Source organism: Salmo salar, chromosome 03 (assembly GCF_965601325.2).
Source record: "Salmo salar chromosome 03, fSalSal1, whole genome shotgun sequence".
NCBI lineage: Eukaryota > Metazoa > Chordata > Actinopteri > Salmoniformes > Salmonidae > Salmo > Salmo salar.
In genome coordinates this window covers 55,720,671-55,740,286 of record NC_138293.1, presented here as the reverse complement: position 1 = coordinate 55,740,286, position 19,616 = coordinate 55,720,671, and the positions used below count along the sequence as shown (strand labels likewise).

Below are 19,616 nucleotides of genomic sequence, written 5' to 3'. Positions count from 1 at the left end.
CAAAGAATCCTTCTTGCCTTCCAAAGAAACATCAAAGAACCCTTTCTTCCAAAAACGGTTCTTAGAATCTTAAAGGTTCTAGGTAAAACCCTTTGACTTACAAAGAACCAATGTCTTCCAAAAATTGTTCTTCTGATCCAAACAGTTCTTGGTAGAACCTTATCCCTTTGCAAAGAACCCTTTTGGAACCATTTTTTCTAAGAGTTTACTTGTGATCTGTTTTCTTACTATTCTGAAGTATTTGAGAAGTTTCCTTCTTAGAACATGCCCTCGTTATTAACGGCGGCACTGAATGGCGAAAGGTGTACAGTGTTCACTGTATACGACTTCACTGTATTTTTGAAAAGAGTGACTGAAACAAAGTCGCTCTGGATAGGAAGGTCTGCTAAATGACTAAAATGTCAAATGTAACATTTCATTTGTAATGTTCATTGTAATCTCTCATGGACAGACTGTATAACAAATATGGTATCTGACACAATTACCTAAGATTTTATGTTCATTACAATCATACTGTATTCACCACCACTCGAGTGCGACCAAAGAGCTAGAGAGGATTTGTTTGGCATATATTTAAGAGGAAACAAACACAACCCAGACACTATTCATATTTTATTGAGGAAAAAGATCCAAATCATGTCCAACATTGAATGTTGTAGTTTTTGAAAAGTAACTTCCTTTTTGACAAACGGAACCAGTTATTTAGTACAAATGTATCCCTGTCTACATTCACCCCACATCGTTAGAACCTCTATGTATAGAGTTTGAATCACAGGTCTATGGGGTGCTAGTCACCTCCCTAACAAACTGAACCCTGAATAAGTATGAGCAAATTCTAAGACATACAGTTTGTATACACTCTATAGTATGTGGCATATTAATTTTGGATTATAATGCCACCAGATCAGAGACACATGTCTTAGTTAACATCTTTGTTGCCCCCAAACCACATTTTCTCAGATGTTCTCAGTCTACCATGCACCTCCCATTGGTCCTCCTCAAAGTGGTTATGCCAGACTCAGCAGTAGTGGAGGAGGATGTTTAGGAGGAGGTAGGGCACACAGGCTCTCCCTCAACCATGTACCACACCTCGTTGTGCCTATTCAGAATCTTCATTGGGCTGTAGGACACATACACACACACAAAATATGAAAGTATGTTTGAAAAAGTATTTTGGTGGAATTGGGTTAGATGTTGGATATGAGTATATAGAAGGATTTGTATCCGTGCTCTCACCTGTCATATCCCACAGCATAGTGGTAGTCTTTGTTGTAGGTGGCCTGGACTTTGTCTAGCTGCCTTTTCAGCAGCATGGAGTTTACACTGGATGTCAAAGACATCATCCATCCACCGTAGCTCCTCACGTACACGTTCATGTCTGGCGTCTCTGTAAAATACACCTGCACGGGGAAATCACAATGACATCCACATTGTTAACCAGCCGTCTTTAAAAAAACATGACATACTTGACATGGGTTCAAATGGTATGTGTTTTTTCAAATACTTAAGCTGAGCTTGCCTGGCTCAATGGCGCCATGGAATAGTCCCAAAACTGCAAACCCCACCCACCTGGCACTCTATAAAAGCTAAATCGAAGTAGTTGAAAGATACTTCTTGAACCCAGGTGTCACGTCCTGACCAGTAGAGGGAGTATTTGTATTATATATTTTGGTCAGGACGTGGCAGAGGGATATTTGTTTTGTGTGGTCCAGGTTGTGTGTGAATATTGAAGGGGTGTTTGGTTTAGGTAGTCCGGGGTTTTTGTGTATGCTCTAGTGTTGGTTTTCTATGGTTTTCTAGTTTGTATATTTCTTTGTAGTCTGTGTGACTCTCGATCAGGATCAGCTGTTCATCGTTGTTCCTGATTGGGAGTCATATTTAAAATGCTTGTTTTCACCTGTTTAGTTGTGGGTAGTTATCTTTAGCACTGCTGTTGTTATTATAGCCTGTTAAACTGTCTCCTGTCGCTCTTCGTTTTTGTTGTTCACTTTATTTAATAAATAATCAAGATGAGCATCCACATTCCTACTGCGTTTTGGTCGTCTCTACCCAACGACAACTGTGACACCAGGTCTGATAGACAATCATATTATGTCCAACTTAGATTCAGTTTTTCTAGAGTGCCAGGTGGACGGGGTTTGCACTGTTGGGACTATTCCATTGGTGCCATTGAGCCAGGCAAGCTCAGCTTAAGTATTTGAAAAAACACACACAATAAACCACACAAATATTACAGACCCCTGGATAACGATGTGGATGTCATTGTGTCAGGTTTACAGGGTTTTGACAGGTGTCAGCAATATGGTAATAGCTCCACTTTGCCCTCTGATAGGCTAAGTGGAGTTTTCACCGTATTGCTTAAACCAATCAAATCCTCTCAGATCTTTACAAGTGCATAGGGCGTAGGGTCTATTTGGGATTTGGCTTTACCTTGTCATCAGTGGGTTGGGGAGGAGTCATCTGATGGTCAGACGACAGGAGGAAGCTGATGGTGAAGACAGACGACGCCCACATCTTCTTCTTCTCTTCAATTTTGACAGTCACCGGAGCTGTCATGTCAATGTTGACACCTATAGAAAAAATGTGTGTAAGCACTTTTTACCAGGTAGACACACATACATGGAAACAGACTCATGCACGTGCATCCACAGGCACACACACACACACACACACACACACACACACCACACACCAGCCTTGTTGGATCCGGTGATGTATTTGAAGAGTCTCCGGAAGGCAGTGTACGTGGCCTTGTCCATGAAGTAGCATTCCTCGTCTGTCGACACCCATTTCACCGAGTCATAGTGGCGCACCTGTAACACAGACACAAACCTTCACTCAGAGTCCTGTGTTGGAGAGTGTATTGAGTTACGGTTGTTGATGACGGGATTAGGGTGAGACTGTGCAAAAAGTGCGTAACTGATCTGCAACATGTTTCCGATTACCGAAACGCAATGCCATAACCAAAATGGAGGCGATAATGATGATCATTATGTTGTTGATTTGATACATTGTAATGCAAATGCTATTGTTTTGTATCTTCTACCCTGACCAACAACTAAACATTAAAAAAATCTCACAAAAAAAGGTGGTGAAACAAACTCCTAATTTGTAGCCCCAATGTGCCATTAATTTGTGCTGCACAAGACCCACCTCATAATCGTCATTCTTGCACACCAGATCATAGAGCAGACACTCCTTTGACTCTGTGCAGAAGCGAGACTCAGAAGAGTTTCTAAAGGAATCAGTGGAAAACAAATCAATAAAGAACAATAGCATACGATTTAGCACGGATGCCGTTCATTCACTATACAAACAGAGAATTCATTCTGAAACGTGTGGTTACGATGTGAGGAAAGTAATAACAGATGTGTATTATAACTTCTTTACCCAACTCTGGCTTCAGCAGTCAAGACGAGAAGCAAGCCAACCAACCCTGAAAAATAAACCCTGAAGTACACACAAACAGTCAGTGTCATCACATTAAAAACCTAAAGTACACACAAACAGTCAGTGTCATCACATTAAAAACCTAAAGTACACACAAACAGTCAGTGTCATCACATTAAAAACCTAAAGTACACGCAAACAGTCAGTGTCATCACATTAAAAACCTAAAGTACACGCAAACAGTCAGTGCCATCACATTAAAAACCTAAAGTACACACAAACAGTCAGTGTCATCACATTAAAAACCTAAAGTACACGCAAACAGTCAGTGCCATCACATTAAAAACCTAAAGTACACACAAACAGTCAGTGTCATCACATTAAAAACCTAAAGTACACGCAAACAGTCAGTGCCATCACATTAAAAACCAAAAAGAACACACAAGCAGTCAGCGGCATCACATAGACACAATGTAATACTCTTTCACACTCTTCACATATTGTGCTGCTACTCTGTTCATTATCTATCCTGATCGCCTAGTCACTTTTACCCCTACCTACCTGTACATATTACCTCAACAACATTCTACCCCTGCACAATGACTCGGTACTGGTACTCCCTGTATTTAGCCTCGTTATTGTTGTTTTACTGTGTTACTATTTCCTATTTTATTTTGCAAATTATTCTTTGTTTTTAACCCTGCATTGTTGGGAAAGGGCTCGGAAGTAAGCATTTCACTGTAATGTCTACTACACATGTTGTATTCAGCGCATGTGACAATTCATTTGATGTGAAAACCTAAAGTACACAAAACAGTGTGTCATCACATGAAAAACCTAAAGTACACACAAACAGTCAGGGACATAATTATATAAAAAATATGTTATACAGACATAACTGATTAAGATTGCAATATTGTAATACTTTAAAAGACGGTAAACTGTGTTATTACACATTTCTATTTCTAGAAAAATCGCTCTTGCTTTAATTACTTAACACCATAACAACTCAAACAAACCTAGTCAATACAATGATAAACTATCATTTCTACTTACATTGTGCTGAATGCGTGTCTTCTAGATCAGCTCAGTTCAGATGCCTTCACCGGTCTGAGGGAAATTCTTGCTCAGAAACTATTTATACAGACTGAGGGTATTTGCATCACCCCCAAAACACACCCACTTCACCACAGAATGTACAATGGACTTCACATGCTGAAGAGAAGAAAAGGTGGTTTATAAATAAGCGTGTGCCAAGTTAGATAACGCGAGAAGATCGATCTTGATGCGTCTTTGAAAAGCAAGTTTAGGCTTATTGAGAAAGAGGCTGTGACTAGATCCGTCACGTGTAGCAGACTATTATATATTTCTGTGTCGTAATTAAAGCCTTTGCTGTTTCGCAATAACAGCCTGGCTGTCACGTTTAGACTAAAGAAATACCAATCACTAGTGGACAATGGAGTAGCCCTGTTTATAACTGGTGCTAACATGGAATCTTTATCCTGATCTTGTCCACATTCTGATTGTGCCCACATTTTTTGACAGGTGTAGATGATTTAAAGACACATTGTGATCAGATCTTCCTTACCACCTCCGGAGGTAATCCACATTTATTATGATATTAAGTTGTTATAATGTAGAGTGAAATTAAAATAAAAAAATCAGATGCACATTGGGCAAACATTTTCCAATTCATATCAAACCATATTCCCCACCTATAAAAGCAGATAAGACAGCACTTGCACGACCCGAAGAGCTCAGCTTTGACCCCCAGAGTAGCCAAGAAAACAGAACTCTGGGGTGTATCTCAATAGTCTGAAAGGGATTCATAAAAAAAAAAAATAGCAGACACTCTTATCCAGAAGGACTTACAGGAGAAATTAGGGTTACAGATTTTTCTGCCTAGTCGGCTCGGGCATTTAAACCAGCAACCTTTCAGTTACTTGCCCAACGCTCCCTACCACATGGCTACCTCATCTCCTCTTCAAATGGGCTGACCCGAAGAGACAAAGGATAGGTGGTGAATACAAAACGGCACTCCTCACTTTCAATCTGATTTCAACTGTCCCTGTTCTTTTACATCAGTGTAGGGAAGGAGACAAGAAAACAAGAAAAAGGAAGCCACTGAATAGCAAGATGGATGCAGTCATGGAATGAACCCTGCCCTAGATTTAGAAAGTCAAAGTCAGCTCAGTTTAAATGACCTTTAACAAACCTCTGACGTCTCCTGTGATGTCAGCTGGTCACCACCTCAGGTGCTCAACGGGCGACGGCCTTCACTTGGGGACTTCAGCCTCAGATGAAGAAAAACTCGAAATAACTCATATGATCCCCTCTCTTATGTCCGTTCTATGCGGAGAAGTATGTGCTTTAGGTCAAATTCTTAGCCAACACGTTGCTTTAGCCTGATTTGATCAGGACCATGTTGTATGTTGTGGACATTTCCATGGCATCATGGAACAAATGTTGTCACACTGGCTGCAGAGCTGACTGTTGTTGTAGTTGTATTTGTTGTTGTTGCTGCTGCTGTTCAAAAACTTTACATTTGTAGATAAAATGAGCTTGTGAGAGTGAGTGAACGAAACATCGGAGGTGTGTTTGTTTCTCTCTGAGCATGAGACGCCCTGTTCCAACACAAAGCACTAGAGTACAGTTTAGTTTACACTCTTAGAAAAAAGGGTTCCAAAAGGGTTCTTTGCAGAGGCATAGGGTTCTGCCAATAACTGTTTTTAGCTGATGAACCCTTTTTGGAAGACAAAAGTTATTTGTAAGGCAAAGAGTTCTACCTAGAACCTTTTTCACCCTAAAAAACTTTTTCGGACGAAAGGGTTCTTTGATGATTGTTCGGAAGGCAAGAAGGATACTTTGGAAGGCAAGAAGGGTTCTTCAAAGAACCCTTATTAATCTGAATGAGCTTTTGTATAGATTTTCTTCCCTTTCTTTGAAATAGTGCCTGAGTGTTGACATCAGCGTTTAAACGTTAACATCAGGAGTTTGAGTAAAATGATACATTTTAAAAGATAGGTGTGAGAATGTTTTAAACTGTACCTTCAGTATATGGGAATATTTGTGCATTTTTCTGGTATTCCCTTAATCATTTTACATACAGTATACTGACATACCATAGTTGATATCTTTGCCATTATTTTCTGTGATTTTAACAATGAGCAGAGTAGGAGAATATAAGTGAGTATGAGTGAACTAGCAATGTATTGTGGGGTACAGAGCAAATTACAAATGGCAGAAAAACATAAAGCAAAACTGATTTAATTTAATCTTTGGTACATAATTGGTCTAGCCTGTACTCCAAAATTAAACAAATTTGAGTAAACGCCTTTGAGTGTGGACTATATTATTATGCATTCTGGATGGGCTGGTTACCTTATGCTATGCTCCAAAATGTATTCCCTGGGAGAGAATGTATAGCCCCAGGCAATGCTGTTGGTTCATTGATTGTTCGGGCGGCTTACAGGAAGCCTACAATTATAGTGACTTGGTATTTGATTTTAAATGACCCAGTAATAGGGAATGTCTTATTTTTTCATAATTATTTGGGTGACACATTACCTTTAGCTATACAGAATATCTCACCATCATGCATTTTCATCTCCTCCATAAGTTTTCAGACACTTTGCTCAGTACTTTATTGAAGCACCTTTGGCAGCAATTACAGCCTCAAGTCTTCTTGGGTATGACGCTACAAGCTTGGCACACCTGTATTTGGGGAGTTTCTCCCATTCTTCTCTGCAGATCCTCTCAAGCTCTGTCGGGTTGGATGGGGAGCGTTGCTGCACAGCTATTTTCAGGTCTCTCCAGAGATGTTGGACCGGGTTCAAGTCCGGGCTCTGACTGGGCCACTCAAGGACATTCAGAGACTTGACCCGAAGCCACTTCTGCGTTGTCTTGGCTGTGTGCTTGGGGACGTTGTCCTGTTGGAAGGTGAATTTTCACCCCAGTCTGAAGTCCTGAGCACTCTGGAGCAGGTTTTCATCAAGGATCTCTGTACTTTGCTACGTTCATCTTTTTCTTGATCCTGAATAGTCTCCCAGTCCCTGCTGCTGAAAACATCCCCACAGCATGATGCTGCCACCACCATGCTTCACCGTAGGGATGGTGCCAGGTTTCCTCCAGATGTGATGCTTGGCATTCAGGCCAAAGAGTTCAATCTTATATAAGTGTGTGTGTGTGTATGGCGAATGTGTGCCTGTATGCACATGTTATGTATGAGTGTGTGTGTGTGTGTGTGCATGTGTTGGAGTGTAAGTATGTGTGAATGTGTGGGTAGAGTCCATTGTGTGTGCATAGATGTTTTTTTAAATCTAAATATTAACAAAATATTAAATATTTGAGGCCAGTAAACACATTCCTCACACGCTAGGAATGTATTTCCTCCAAAGTTAGAATGAAAAGGTGCCTCAAGGTCCCAAAACAAAAGTTTTCTGGAGACTTGTGGGAGGAGTGCTGATGACGTTGTCCGCTGTATGCGCTTTCGGTAGCCTGATTGCATCCGGAACGGAGAAATCCAAACATGAAACATTCCTGATCCCCTCCTGAAGCGGTCAGCCAGATCTGAACACAGTCAGACCACTTTTGTGCTTTAACCTGTCTGGGATAGGGGGCAGTATTTTCACGGCCGGATAAAAAACGTACCCGATTTAAACTGGTTACTACTCTTGCCCAGAAACGAGAATATGCATATTAGTAGTAGATTTCGATAGAAAACACTCTAAAGTTTTAAAACTGTTTGAATGGTGTCTGTGAGTATAACAGAACTCATATGGTAGGCAAAAACCTGAGAAGATTCCAAGCAGGAAGTGGCCTTTCTGCGAATTTGTAGTCCTTCTGTTGCTTCTCTATCGAAACTACAGTATCTGAGCTGTTACTTGACACTTTCTAAGGCTTCCATTGGCTCTCTAAAGCCTTCAGAAACCGGATTGAGGCGTCTCCTGTCTCTGGGCAGATAACAGGAGCACAGTTTGTCAGTGGACTGCCTGGTGACAGAGAGATTGGAGATGCGCATTCACGAGACCTCGCCATTTTTTCTCTTCCTTTTTGAATGAATACAGCATTGTCCGGTTGGAATATTATCGCTATTTTACGAGAAAAATAGCATAAAAATTGATTTTAAACAGCGTTTGACATGCTTCTAAGTACGGTAATGGAACATTTTGATTTTTTTTGTCTGTAAATGCGCTCGCGCGTTACCCTTTGGATCGTGACCTGAACGCACGAACAAAACGGGGGTATTTGGACATAACTATGGATTATTTGGAACAAAAACAACATTTGTTGTGGAAGTAGCAGTCCTGGGAGTGCATTCTGACGAACAACAGCAAAGGTAATACAATTTTTCTAATAGTAATTCTGAGTTTAGTGAGCCCCGAAGTTGGTGGGTGTCTGAATAGCTAGCCTGTGATGGCTGAGCTATGTACTCAGAATATTGCAAAATGTGCTTTCGCCGAAAAGCTATTTTAACCTGTTAGGGCTAGGGGGCAGTATTGACACGGCTGGATAAAAAACGTACCCGATTTAATCTGGTTACTACTCCTGCCCAGTAACTAGAATATGCATATAATTATTGGCTTTGGATAGAAAACACCCTAAAGTTTCTAAAACTGTTTGAATGGTGTCTGTGAGTATAACAGAACTCATATGGCAGGCAAAATCCTGAGAAGATTTCATGCAGGAAGTGGCCTGTCTGACAAGGTGTCGTTCTTCTTGCCTCTGTTTATTGAAGACTGAGGATCTCTGCTATAACGTGACACTTCCTACGGCTCCCATAGGCTCTCAGAAGGCGGCAAAAAGCTGAATCGTGGCTTTGCAGGCTCTGGCTGAAAAAAAGTAGCGCGTTTGGGTAGTGGCTGGTTACAGTACTGTGAGACTCAGGCGCGTGCCAGCGTCGACCGAATGCTTTGTTTTCTTTCCTCTGTTTACCTAAACGCAGATTCCCGGTCGGAATATTATCGCTTTTTTTACGGGAAAAATTGCATAAAAATGGATTTTAAACAGCGGTTGACATGCTTCGAAGTACAGTAATGGAATATTTAGAATTTTTTTGTCACGAATTGCGCCATGCTCGTGACCCTTATTTACACTTCGGATAGTGTCTTGAACGCACGAACAAAACGCCGCTATTTGGCTATAACGATGGATTATTTTGGACCAAACCAACAATTGTTATTGAAGTAGCAGTCCTGGGAGTGCATTCTGACGAAGAACATCAAAGGTAATCAAACTTTTGTAATAGTAAATCTGACTTTGGTCAGGGCTAAACTTGGTGGGTGTCTAAATAGCTAGCCGTGATGGCTGGGCTATCTACTGAGAATATTGCAAAATGTGCTTTCACCGAAAAGCTATTTTAAAATCGGACACCTCGATTGCACAAAGGAGTTCTGTATCTATAATTCTTAAAATAATTGTTATGTTTTTTGTGAACGTTTATCATGAGTAATTTAGTAAATTCACCGGAGGTTTGCGGGGGGTATGCTAGTTCTGAACGTCACATGCTAATGTAAAAAGCTAGTTTTTGATATAAATATGAACTTGATTGAACAAAACATGCATGTATTGTATAACATAATGTCCTAGGTGTGTCATCTGATGAAGATCATCAAAGGTTAGTGCTGCATTTAGCTGTCTTCTGGGTTTTTGTGACATTATATGCTAGCTTGAAAAATGGGTGTCTGATTATTTCTGGCTGGGTACTCTGCTGACATAATCTAATGTTTTGCTTTCGTTGTAAAGCCTTTTTGAAATCGGACAGTGTGGTTAGATTAACGAGAGTCTTGTCTTTAAAATGGTGTAAAATAGTCATATGTTTGAGAAATTGAAGTAATAGCATTTCTAAGGTATTTGAAAATCGCGCCACGGGATTCAACTGGCTGTTGCGTAGGTGGGACGATTTCGTCCCGCCTAGCCCAGAGAGGTTAAAATCTGACATGTATTTTGTCAATGTTTATGATGAGTAATTAAGTAAATTCACCGGAAGTTTTGGGTGGGAATGCTAGTTCTGAACATCACATGCTAATGTAAAAAGCTGGTTTTTGATATAAATATGAACTTGATTGAACAAAACATGCATGTATTGTATAACATAATGTCCTAGGAGTGTCATCTGATGAAGATCATCAAAGGTTAGTGCTGCATTTAGCTGTGTTTTGGGTTTTTGTGACATATATGCTTGCTTTGAAAATGGCTGTGTGATTATTTTTGGCTGTGTACTCTCCTAACATAATCTAATGTTTTGCTTTCACTGTAAAGCCTTTTTGAAATCGGACAATGTGGTTGGATTAATGAGAGTCTTATCTTTCAAATGGTGTAAAATAGTCGTATGGTTGAAAAATTGAAATTATAGCATTTTTGAGGTATTTGTATTTCGCGCCACGTTCTTCCATTGGATGTTTGGCTAGCGGAACGTCTAGATGCTTAAACCTGTCTTTTCAATGCGATCTTCGTATTCTGATAGCAGAAGTCGCATGTAAGTGTCAAGTGTATGACTTGGGTCTTCAGTCATTTTTTACCAGTTTTATGCAAACATTTGGTGGCAAAGAAAGAAAGGAACATGTGAGTCTGGTAAAATAACCTGTGGTATTGTGTAGGCTATAGCAATGTTTTATTAGTTAGCTAGGGTTTGAAATAGGTGTATCTATCTAGCTGTCTTATATGTATTTGTTCAATGATTGATTCAATGATTGATCAGTTGATTTCATAAACTATATTGGATATATGCTGTAGGTTGGAATCAACCCAAGATGATGAACCCTGAAGATGGGACAAAAGGCATGAAAACGTGGCCCAGACGAAGCCAACTGTTCTCAAACCCTACAATGCCCCATTCTTCCAAGATCTCACTGAGCTCACTGAGTTTGAATGAAGGTAAGTACACACATACACACACACACACACACACACACACACACACACACACACACACACACACACACACACACACACACACACACACACACACACACACACACACACACACACACACACACACACACACACACACACACACACCAGCTTGATATGTCCCTTTTCCCATCTTTTTACTCAGAGTAACAGTCTGCGCTCTGTCTCTCATTTTCTTCTTTCTTTTTCTATGCTTGTCCTAGGGGTGACTGACAAAATCAGAACTGAGGAGGATAGTTACAGAGCCCCATGAGGAATACCTGAATCTGCGCTGACTTCTCTCTCCGAGATGCTCTCCTGCCCAAACTGTCCCATTGTGTTTCACCACCTCTGAACCCCCTTAAGCAACTCGTTGCCCCTGATCACATATCTAGGATTATACTCAATCTCAATTTTAACTCCATCTCCCTCTATCTCTTTGTCACTCTCTCCCCCACACACCCCACACACAGGCACACAATATAGTTTTTATGTTTGTGTTGTAGTGACGCTCTTCTTTGTTAACTGTTGTTACTTCTATTGTCATACATGGTTGTTCATTTGTTATTAATGTTGTTACCAATTTGAATAAATGCATTGTTTTTCTTACATTTAGATTTCAGTGGGATTTTCACTGTACATTTACAGCATTATCCCGGCACCAGAGTTGCCAGCTTAATACTGTAATTGTTCTTTACAGCAGAGATGCTGTAATATATTTCACAGTACTGTTTGCCTTACTGTGAAACGTTATAGCATCCCTGTAAATTTACAGCAGGGATACTATAAAAAAGTTCTATTTTGAAAATAGAGCCCATGCCTTAATCTTAAGTTGTTTGGCAAATGTATGTGTTTTAGAAACCATAGAACCTGCTCTTAACAATGGGTTGTTAAATCAAAACGTCTTACTTGCATGAAGGATGATTTGGAAAAGTTTATTTTTGATAAGCTCTGTTTCCTTCTTTGTCAATTACCCATGCTGCACTGCATTATCTTCATTCACAAGGCAATTAGTAATATTGTCACCCATCAGACTATTGTCAATTTAGTCGTGTCTTTAGGCTACATCTATTATTACAGAGCAAAATCAGAAGTATTAAAGTAACTCGCTGTCGTGTTAATTTGAACACTTTTGCAGTGTGTATATGCATCCACATGCATCCATCCAGTGTTCAAATGTTAACATTTAGACAGTGTTTCTGTAACCTATACAGAGTAGGGAAAAAAACACTGGCTGTGTCAAATTCACAATACACTGGAGTGAACTAATAGGCATTTAACTCTACTCTGGAGTAAAATATAAAATGCACTCACTGTACTGTGGTGAAAATAACACAATTTCACTTTACAGTGGAGTAAAATTCAAAAGGCACTCACACATCTGAGCTAACTTTTTTGCAGGTGCATGGTAACAGTTGAATAAGATTAGACAAAAATAAGAAACCCGTACACTGCTCAAAAGCTCTGACTAAGGCCTCGAGGCCGATAAGTAAAGCTTAATAAAGAGCAGTGATACTAGCAAGAGCAGTGTGCAGGTTTCTTCTTTTTACCCACTTTACAGTGGAGTGAAATGTAATGAAATGGTGTATGGTGTGAAGTCACATCAATACGTAAAGAATTGATCCCATGTTTCATGAGCTGAAATAAAAGATCCCCAAAATGTTCAATATGCACAATATGCACAAGGGAACATGCAATTACAAGCTGACTGCAGGAATGTCCACCAGAGCTGTTGCCCGAAAATGTAATGTTCATTACTCTACCATAAGCCACCAACGTCGTTTTAGAGAATTTTGCAGTACGTCCACACGGCCTCACAACCGCAAACCACGTGTATGGCGTCGTGTGGGCAACAGGTTTGCTGATGTCAATGTTGTGAACAGAGTCCCCCATGCTGGCTCTGGAGTTATGGTATGGTACCATAACGAGATCCTGAGGCTCATTGTGAGGCCCATTTTTTTAAGGTATCTGTGACTAACGGATGCAGATCTTTATTCCAAGTCACGCAAAATCCATAAATTAGGGCCTGATGAATTTTTTTTCAATTGACTGATTTCATCATATGAACTGTAACTCAGTAAAAATCTATGAAATTGTTGCATGTCGAGATTATATTTTTGTTCAGTACATTTAAACTAGAACAACCATTTCAGTAACAGGTACAATAAATCTAATTTATTGGATTCGCTTATAAAAAATGTATGTTATTTGTCACGCCTGATCCCGCTCCCCCTCTCTGGCGCTCGAGGGCACCAGGCTGCCCTTCATTACGCACACCTGTCACCATCATTACGCGCAGCAGTGCTCATTGGACTCACCTGGACTCCTTCCCTTTGTTGATTGCCCCGTTTAAATCTGTCTGTTCCTCAGTTGGTTCCCCGTGTCAGCATTATTGTCGTTGATGTCGTTATTTTTCCCCTGTCCTGACGCTGTTCCTGTTCTGTTTCAAGTCCGTTGTTTATTAAATGTTCACTCCCTGTACTTGCTTCTTGTCTCCAGCGTCGATCCTTACAGAATGCTGACGCCACTAAAGAAAGCATCAGGGAGTTTGGGGTTTTTGTTTTGGTTGGTAACGTCGGGTCCGGTTGCCATCGCCGATGGCAAAAATTAGCAAAAAAAAAATAGCAAAAAGTGTGAGGAAATCCATTTGTTAACCCTCTTTGTGGGAAGTACAATTCATCATTGAAATGTGTGCCTTAACTAGCTCGTCGGGCTTCCACGCCTTAGCTGGCTCGAGAGTTCTTCTTGCCTCGGTCAGCTCGGCAGGCGCCCACTTCACGTCATGCTTCAGCTGGCCCATCAGGCTCCCACGCCTCAGCCGGATCGTCAGGCTTTCATGCCTTTAGCCGGATCGTCGGGCTCCCATGCCTCAGCTGGCTCGCCGGGCTCCCACTTCTCAGCCGGCTCGTCGGGCTTCTACGCCTCAGCCAGCTTGTCCTGCACCCATACCTCGGCCGGCCTGTCAGGCTCGCCCCAGTGGGACGCCGGGTGGTGCCCCTAGAGAGGGGGTAGTGTCACGCCTGCTCCCGCTCCCCCGAACGCCAGGTTGTCCTTCATTACGCACACCTGTCAACGTCATTATGCGCAGCAGCAGTGCTCGTTGGACTCACCTGGACTCCTTCTCTTTGTTGATTTCACCTTCTCTATCTGTCTGTTCCTCAGTTGGTTCCCCGTGTCAACATTATTGTCGTTGATGTCATTATTTTTCCCCTGTCCTGACGCTGTTCCTGTTCTGTTTCATGTCCATTGTTTATTAAATGTTCACTCCCTGTACTTGCTTCTCGTCTCCAGCGTCGATCCTTACAGTTATTTATCTTTGTGTAGCATAAGATTATTCAATCAATCACTGTACATGCAAAAACACAGATATTAAAAACAACCTAAAAATATCTACCTGCAGTTGAGCATGCTGGGAAATATGATAATGATGAGCGTGGTTTTAATGGGACTGTTTTAATTATCCACAGTGTAAAACAATAACTTTGGTTATTAACAACAACACTGGGTGTTATTTTACCCACTGAGTGTTAGTTTCACACCTACAGAGTGATTTTAACTCCTGAATCAACACTAGAAATGTTAAACTGAAAAAAATCAACACTGGCCCATTTGCTGTGTATTGGCCTATGTGTAAAATTAGTTTTGATATAGTTTAGGTGTTGTTTTGATGGGCCATTGTCAGATGACGGTCAACTGGTGAAAAGGACACGGGGGATAATTACACTTCTTCCTCAAACTACTTATAACACAAACTCAGTGAAACTCTAGTGATCTTGTTTAATTAAGGACAATACAATTGTCCTACCTAGACCACATTGTAATGAATAATTGCATTATTGTACAACAGTTTACTCTAGGCTGGAAACTGCAGTTAAAATGTAATTTGAATAATGTGCAAACAAAAACCATGTGATTTTGTAACGGCCGTCGATGGGAGGTAGACCAAGGCACAGCGGGTTGAGTGCTCATAATTAACTTTATTTAGAACACTAAACAAAACAATAAAAAACCACGACAGCCAAACAGTACTGTCAGGTACACAAAACACTGAACAGAAAATAACCACCCAAACACAATGAGGGGAAAAAAAAAACCTACTTAAATATAGTCTCTAATTAGAGGCAACGAGATACAGCTGCCTCCAATTAGAGACCAATCCCAAACACTTCCAACCTAGACATAGACAACCTAGAATAAACATAGAAATAGACTAACATAGAACATAACCCAAAAACCACGAAACACACAAACCAAACACCCCCTGCCTCGCCCTGACCAAACTACAATAACAAATAACCCCTTTTACTGGTCAGGACGTGACAGATTTGAATATTTAATTCCATTCATTCCATTTGAGCCAGTTGTGGGTCTACTCTTGACAGTTTCTAAGGTATAGAAAGGCACAGTAGCATCCCAGTTTGGCTGTATGTTAAGTTCTGACACTGAGATGTGCTGCCTGTTGCGGATCATCATTCTCCCAAGTCGTCCTACAATAATGTATTGACAGACGCTTAAAGCGAGCTCTGCCTCCTCTCCCATCAATAGCCTATAGCCTAAATATTTGTCAATCAACTTGCTTCATGTATTACCTTTTATGTGTGGCATAAACACAACCAGTCACAAGTATTTTGTAGACTACCTGCTCACGTTCGTCCAAAATGTAATTCCAGCATCCAAACTGTGCAGATGATGTTGAAGCAACCGAAGTCAGTATGCTTTGCTTATTAGTTGTTGTGCATTGGCACAGAAACCTGTGGCTGGAAAATTCGTTGCATATATTTTACATACTGTAATTACAAATATAGCATAAAATATGGGGACAAACCGAAGAACCCTATATGGTTTTACTTAGCATCTTTTTACGTAGGAGTGTACTAGTGTACAGGCCTAACTGGTCTTGAATAACTACCTTGGTCTTAATGACTCTCCGTAGTCTAGCAGCGACAAAGGCATCGCATCAAAAGAAACGTTAAAGCTTGCTAGTACACTATAGAAGGAGTGCATGGAGGTGGTTCACACATCCTCCTCGTATTACTGCTTTGTTTCCATGTTTTATCACAGGTCACAAGATACCTGCTCTAACCATTCTGGGAGGGAATGTTGGGTGCCATTGTCCCTTTGTTGGTGTTTCAGAATCACACCACGTTCAGATCCCTGTGAGGAATTCCATTGTACAGAGGAACAATGGAGAAGTGTCTACACGCCCACCCAGTACTATACCCAGGCTGTGTTCGATATGAAAGAACAGTGTGCAACGTTTAATCCAACTAAGTTTCGCAATCGATCATCCCACATGGGGCGACAGGTAGCCTAGTGGTTAGAGCGTTGGGCCAGTAACCGAAAAGGTTGCTGGATTGAATCATCGAGCTGCCAAGGTAAAAATCTGTCATTCTGCCCCTGAACAAGGCAGTTAACCCACTGTTCCCCGGTAGGCTGTCATTGTAAATAAGAATTTGTTCTGAACTGACTTGCCTAGTTAAATAATATAAAAAATGTAAATACTGATCATTCCACACCTTGCCAAACCCACCAAACGGGAGCAAAGGCTGCTGAAGAACGGTGCGTGGCCGGTCGTTCAGTACAAACCGCCATGCATCTTAGCGAATGTTGAAGTTAACTGAGCACACCCCATTGCGATACCATAGGGAACAGGATAGAAGGCCTAGTCGAGAAACCAACCAACTACTCAACTATTGCAAACATGACTTGCAATCAATGTTTCTACACAGAGTCACTGTCTCACAATCCATCTGGGTGAATTTGAGATAGATAAACTGTATAATATATTTCTGTGACAATGTGCTGTGTAAGTGACACGAAGTACAAGATCTCGAGTTCTTGAAAGCCTGCACAACAACTCCACAAACTGTTGTCATGATGATTAGGAGCACACAAAAAAGGATGCCTGAAGTTATAGAACTTTTTCAATTCAACCTGTATCGTTGAAGTTCAGCAATATAGCACGACTGAAATTTAAAAGTAATATACGATTGAGCCGACATACAGTAACAGTCAAAAGTTTGGACACACCTACTCATTTAAGGGTTTTTATTTATTTTTACTATTTTCTACATTGTAGAATAATAGTGAAGACATCAAAACTATGAAATAACACATATGGAATCATGTAGTAACCAAAAAAGTGTTATATATTTTATATTTGAGATTCTTCAAAGTAGCCACCCTTTGCCTTGATGACAGCTTTGCACACTCTTGGCATTCTCTCAACCAGCTTCATGAGGTATTTGAAATGGAATGCATTTCAATTAACAGGTATGGTAAAAGTAAATTTGTGGAATTTCTTTCCTTCTTACTGCGTTTGAGCCAAGCAGTTGTGTTTTGACAAGGTTGGGGGGGTATACAGAAGATAGCCCTATTTGGTAAAAGACCAAGTCCGTATTATTGCAAGAACAGTCCAAATGAGCAAAGACAAATGAAAGTCCATTATTACTTTAAGACATGAAGGTCAGTCAATAGTAATATGGAAAATTTCAAAAACTTTGAAAGTTTCTTCAAGTGCAGTCACAAAACCCATCAAGTGCTATGATGAAACCGGATCTCATGAGGGCCGCCAAAGGAAAGGAAGACCCAAAGTTACCTCTGCTGCAGAGGATAAGTTCATTAGAGTTACCAGCCTCAGACATTGCAGGCCAAATAAATGCTTCACAGAGTTCAAGTAACAGACACATCTGATCATCAACTATTCAGAGAAGACTGTGTGAATCAGGCCTTCATGGTCAAATTTCTACAAAGAAACCACTACGAAAGGACACCAATAACAAGAAGAGACTTACTTGGGCAAAGAATCACAAGCAATGCACATTAGACCAGTGGAAATCTGTCCTTTGGTCTGATGAGTCCAAATTTGAGATTTTTGGTTCCAATCTCTGTGTCTTTGTGAGACGCAGAGTAGGTGAAAGGATGATCTCCGCATGTGTGGTTCCCACGTGAAGCATGGAAGAGGAGGTGTAATGGTGTGGGGATGCTTTGCTGGTGACACTGTCAGTAATTTATTTAGAAAGCATGGCTACCACAGCATTATGTATCCCATCTGGTTTGTGCTTAATGGGACTATCATTTGTTTTTCAACAGGACAATGACCCAACACACCTCCAGGCTGTGTAAGGGCTATTTGACCAAGAAGGAGAGTGATGGAGTGCTGCATCAGATGACCTGGCCTCCGCAATCACCCGACCTCAACCCAATTAAGATGGTTTGGGATGAGTTGAACCGCGAAGTGCAGGAAAAGCAGCCAACAAGTGCTCAGCATATGTGGGAACTCCTTCAAGACTTTTGGAAAAGCATTCCAGGTGAATCTGGTTGAGAGAATGTCAAGAGTGTGCAAAGCTGTCATCAAGGCAAAGGGTGGCTACTTTGAAGAAAAAATATGTTAATTTAACACTTTTTTTGGTTACTACTTGATTCCATATGTGTTATTTCATAGTTTTGATGTCTCCACTATTATTCTACAATGTAGAAAATGGTAATAACAAAGAAAAACCCTTGAAATAGTAGGTATGTCCAAACTTTTGACTGGTACTGTATGCTGCGTTTTCCGTGAATACAGACTCCGCCAACGGGGGAACATTGCCTTTAAAATTTCTATTGCGCTGTAGCGCAGCTTTTCAGTGCTACTTAACGATTAAAAGAAAACAACATTCATTAAAATATCTTAGTTCTAATGTTGGGTCAAATAAAGGCACAAAGTAAAGGCCATTATATTTACTCAAAACAAAGTAAAAGCCAGTGTATTTTGTGGAAAAAAAGTACATTCCAGTGTATTTTTTTTATTTTGTATAAACATGAACTGTGGAGACAGTAATATGAGCAGAATTGGCGAGTAGTTTAAAGGATTTTCTTTTTTCTACTTTTTAGAAGGACAATAGAAAGGTAATTCCCACTAGACTCTCACAGTCACACCCTGATGTGCTGTAACATCCTCCAACCACCAAGTTATAAAACACTTACCAGGTTATGTATCTGTAATCATTTTTCCTTATTAATATTCAGGTAACACTTCATTATTTACTTAAGATACACATGTTAGACACTAATTTGTACTCTATAAGTATATAAATATGTAGTTCATAAAACAGTTATTATGTCTAATGTACACTGAGTGTACAAAACATTAGGAACACCTTCCTAATATTGAGTTGCTCACCCTTTTGCCCTCAGAACAGCCTCACTTCGTCGGGGCATGGACTCTACAAGGTGTCGAAAGCTTCCACAGGGATGCTGGCCCATGTTGACTCCAATGTTTCCAGCAGTTGTGTCAAATTGGCTGGATGTTCTTTGGGTGGTGGACCATTCTTAATACACACGGGAAACTGTTG

General features: G+C 40.5%; 1 protein-coding gene across 1 annotated transcript; it reads right to left on the bottom strand.

The window, feature by feature from the left end:
- Positions 1-599: 599 nt before the first annotated feature.
- Positions 600-4,732, bottom strand: LOC106600933 (heme-binding protein 2). Its single transcript, XM_014192726.3, has 7 exons — positions 4,447-4,732; positions 3,391-3,450; positions 3,154-3,235; positions 2,693-2,813; positions 2,431-2,570; positions 1,237-1,400; positions 600-1,120 (listed from the first exon to the last, which is right to left on the bottom strand). Coding segments are annotated over exons 1-7 (648 nt in total). The 5' UTR covers positions 4,449-4,732; the 3' UTR covers positions 600-1,041.
- Positions 4,733-19,616: the final 14,884 nt, after the last annotated feature.

Excerpts from the sequence above, each read along its gene's own strand:
- LOC106600933 (XM_014192726.3), bottom strand. Across the intron at positions 2,571-2,692 it reads CACCGGATCCAACAAGGCTG|GTGTCAACATTGACATGACA; the intron begins GTGTGTGGTGTG and ends TTTTTTCTATAG. Across the intron at positions 1,401-2,430 it reads CCCAACCCACTGATGACAAG|GTGTATTTTACAGAGACGCC; the intron begins GTAAAGCCAAAT and ends TTCCCCGTGCAG.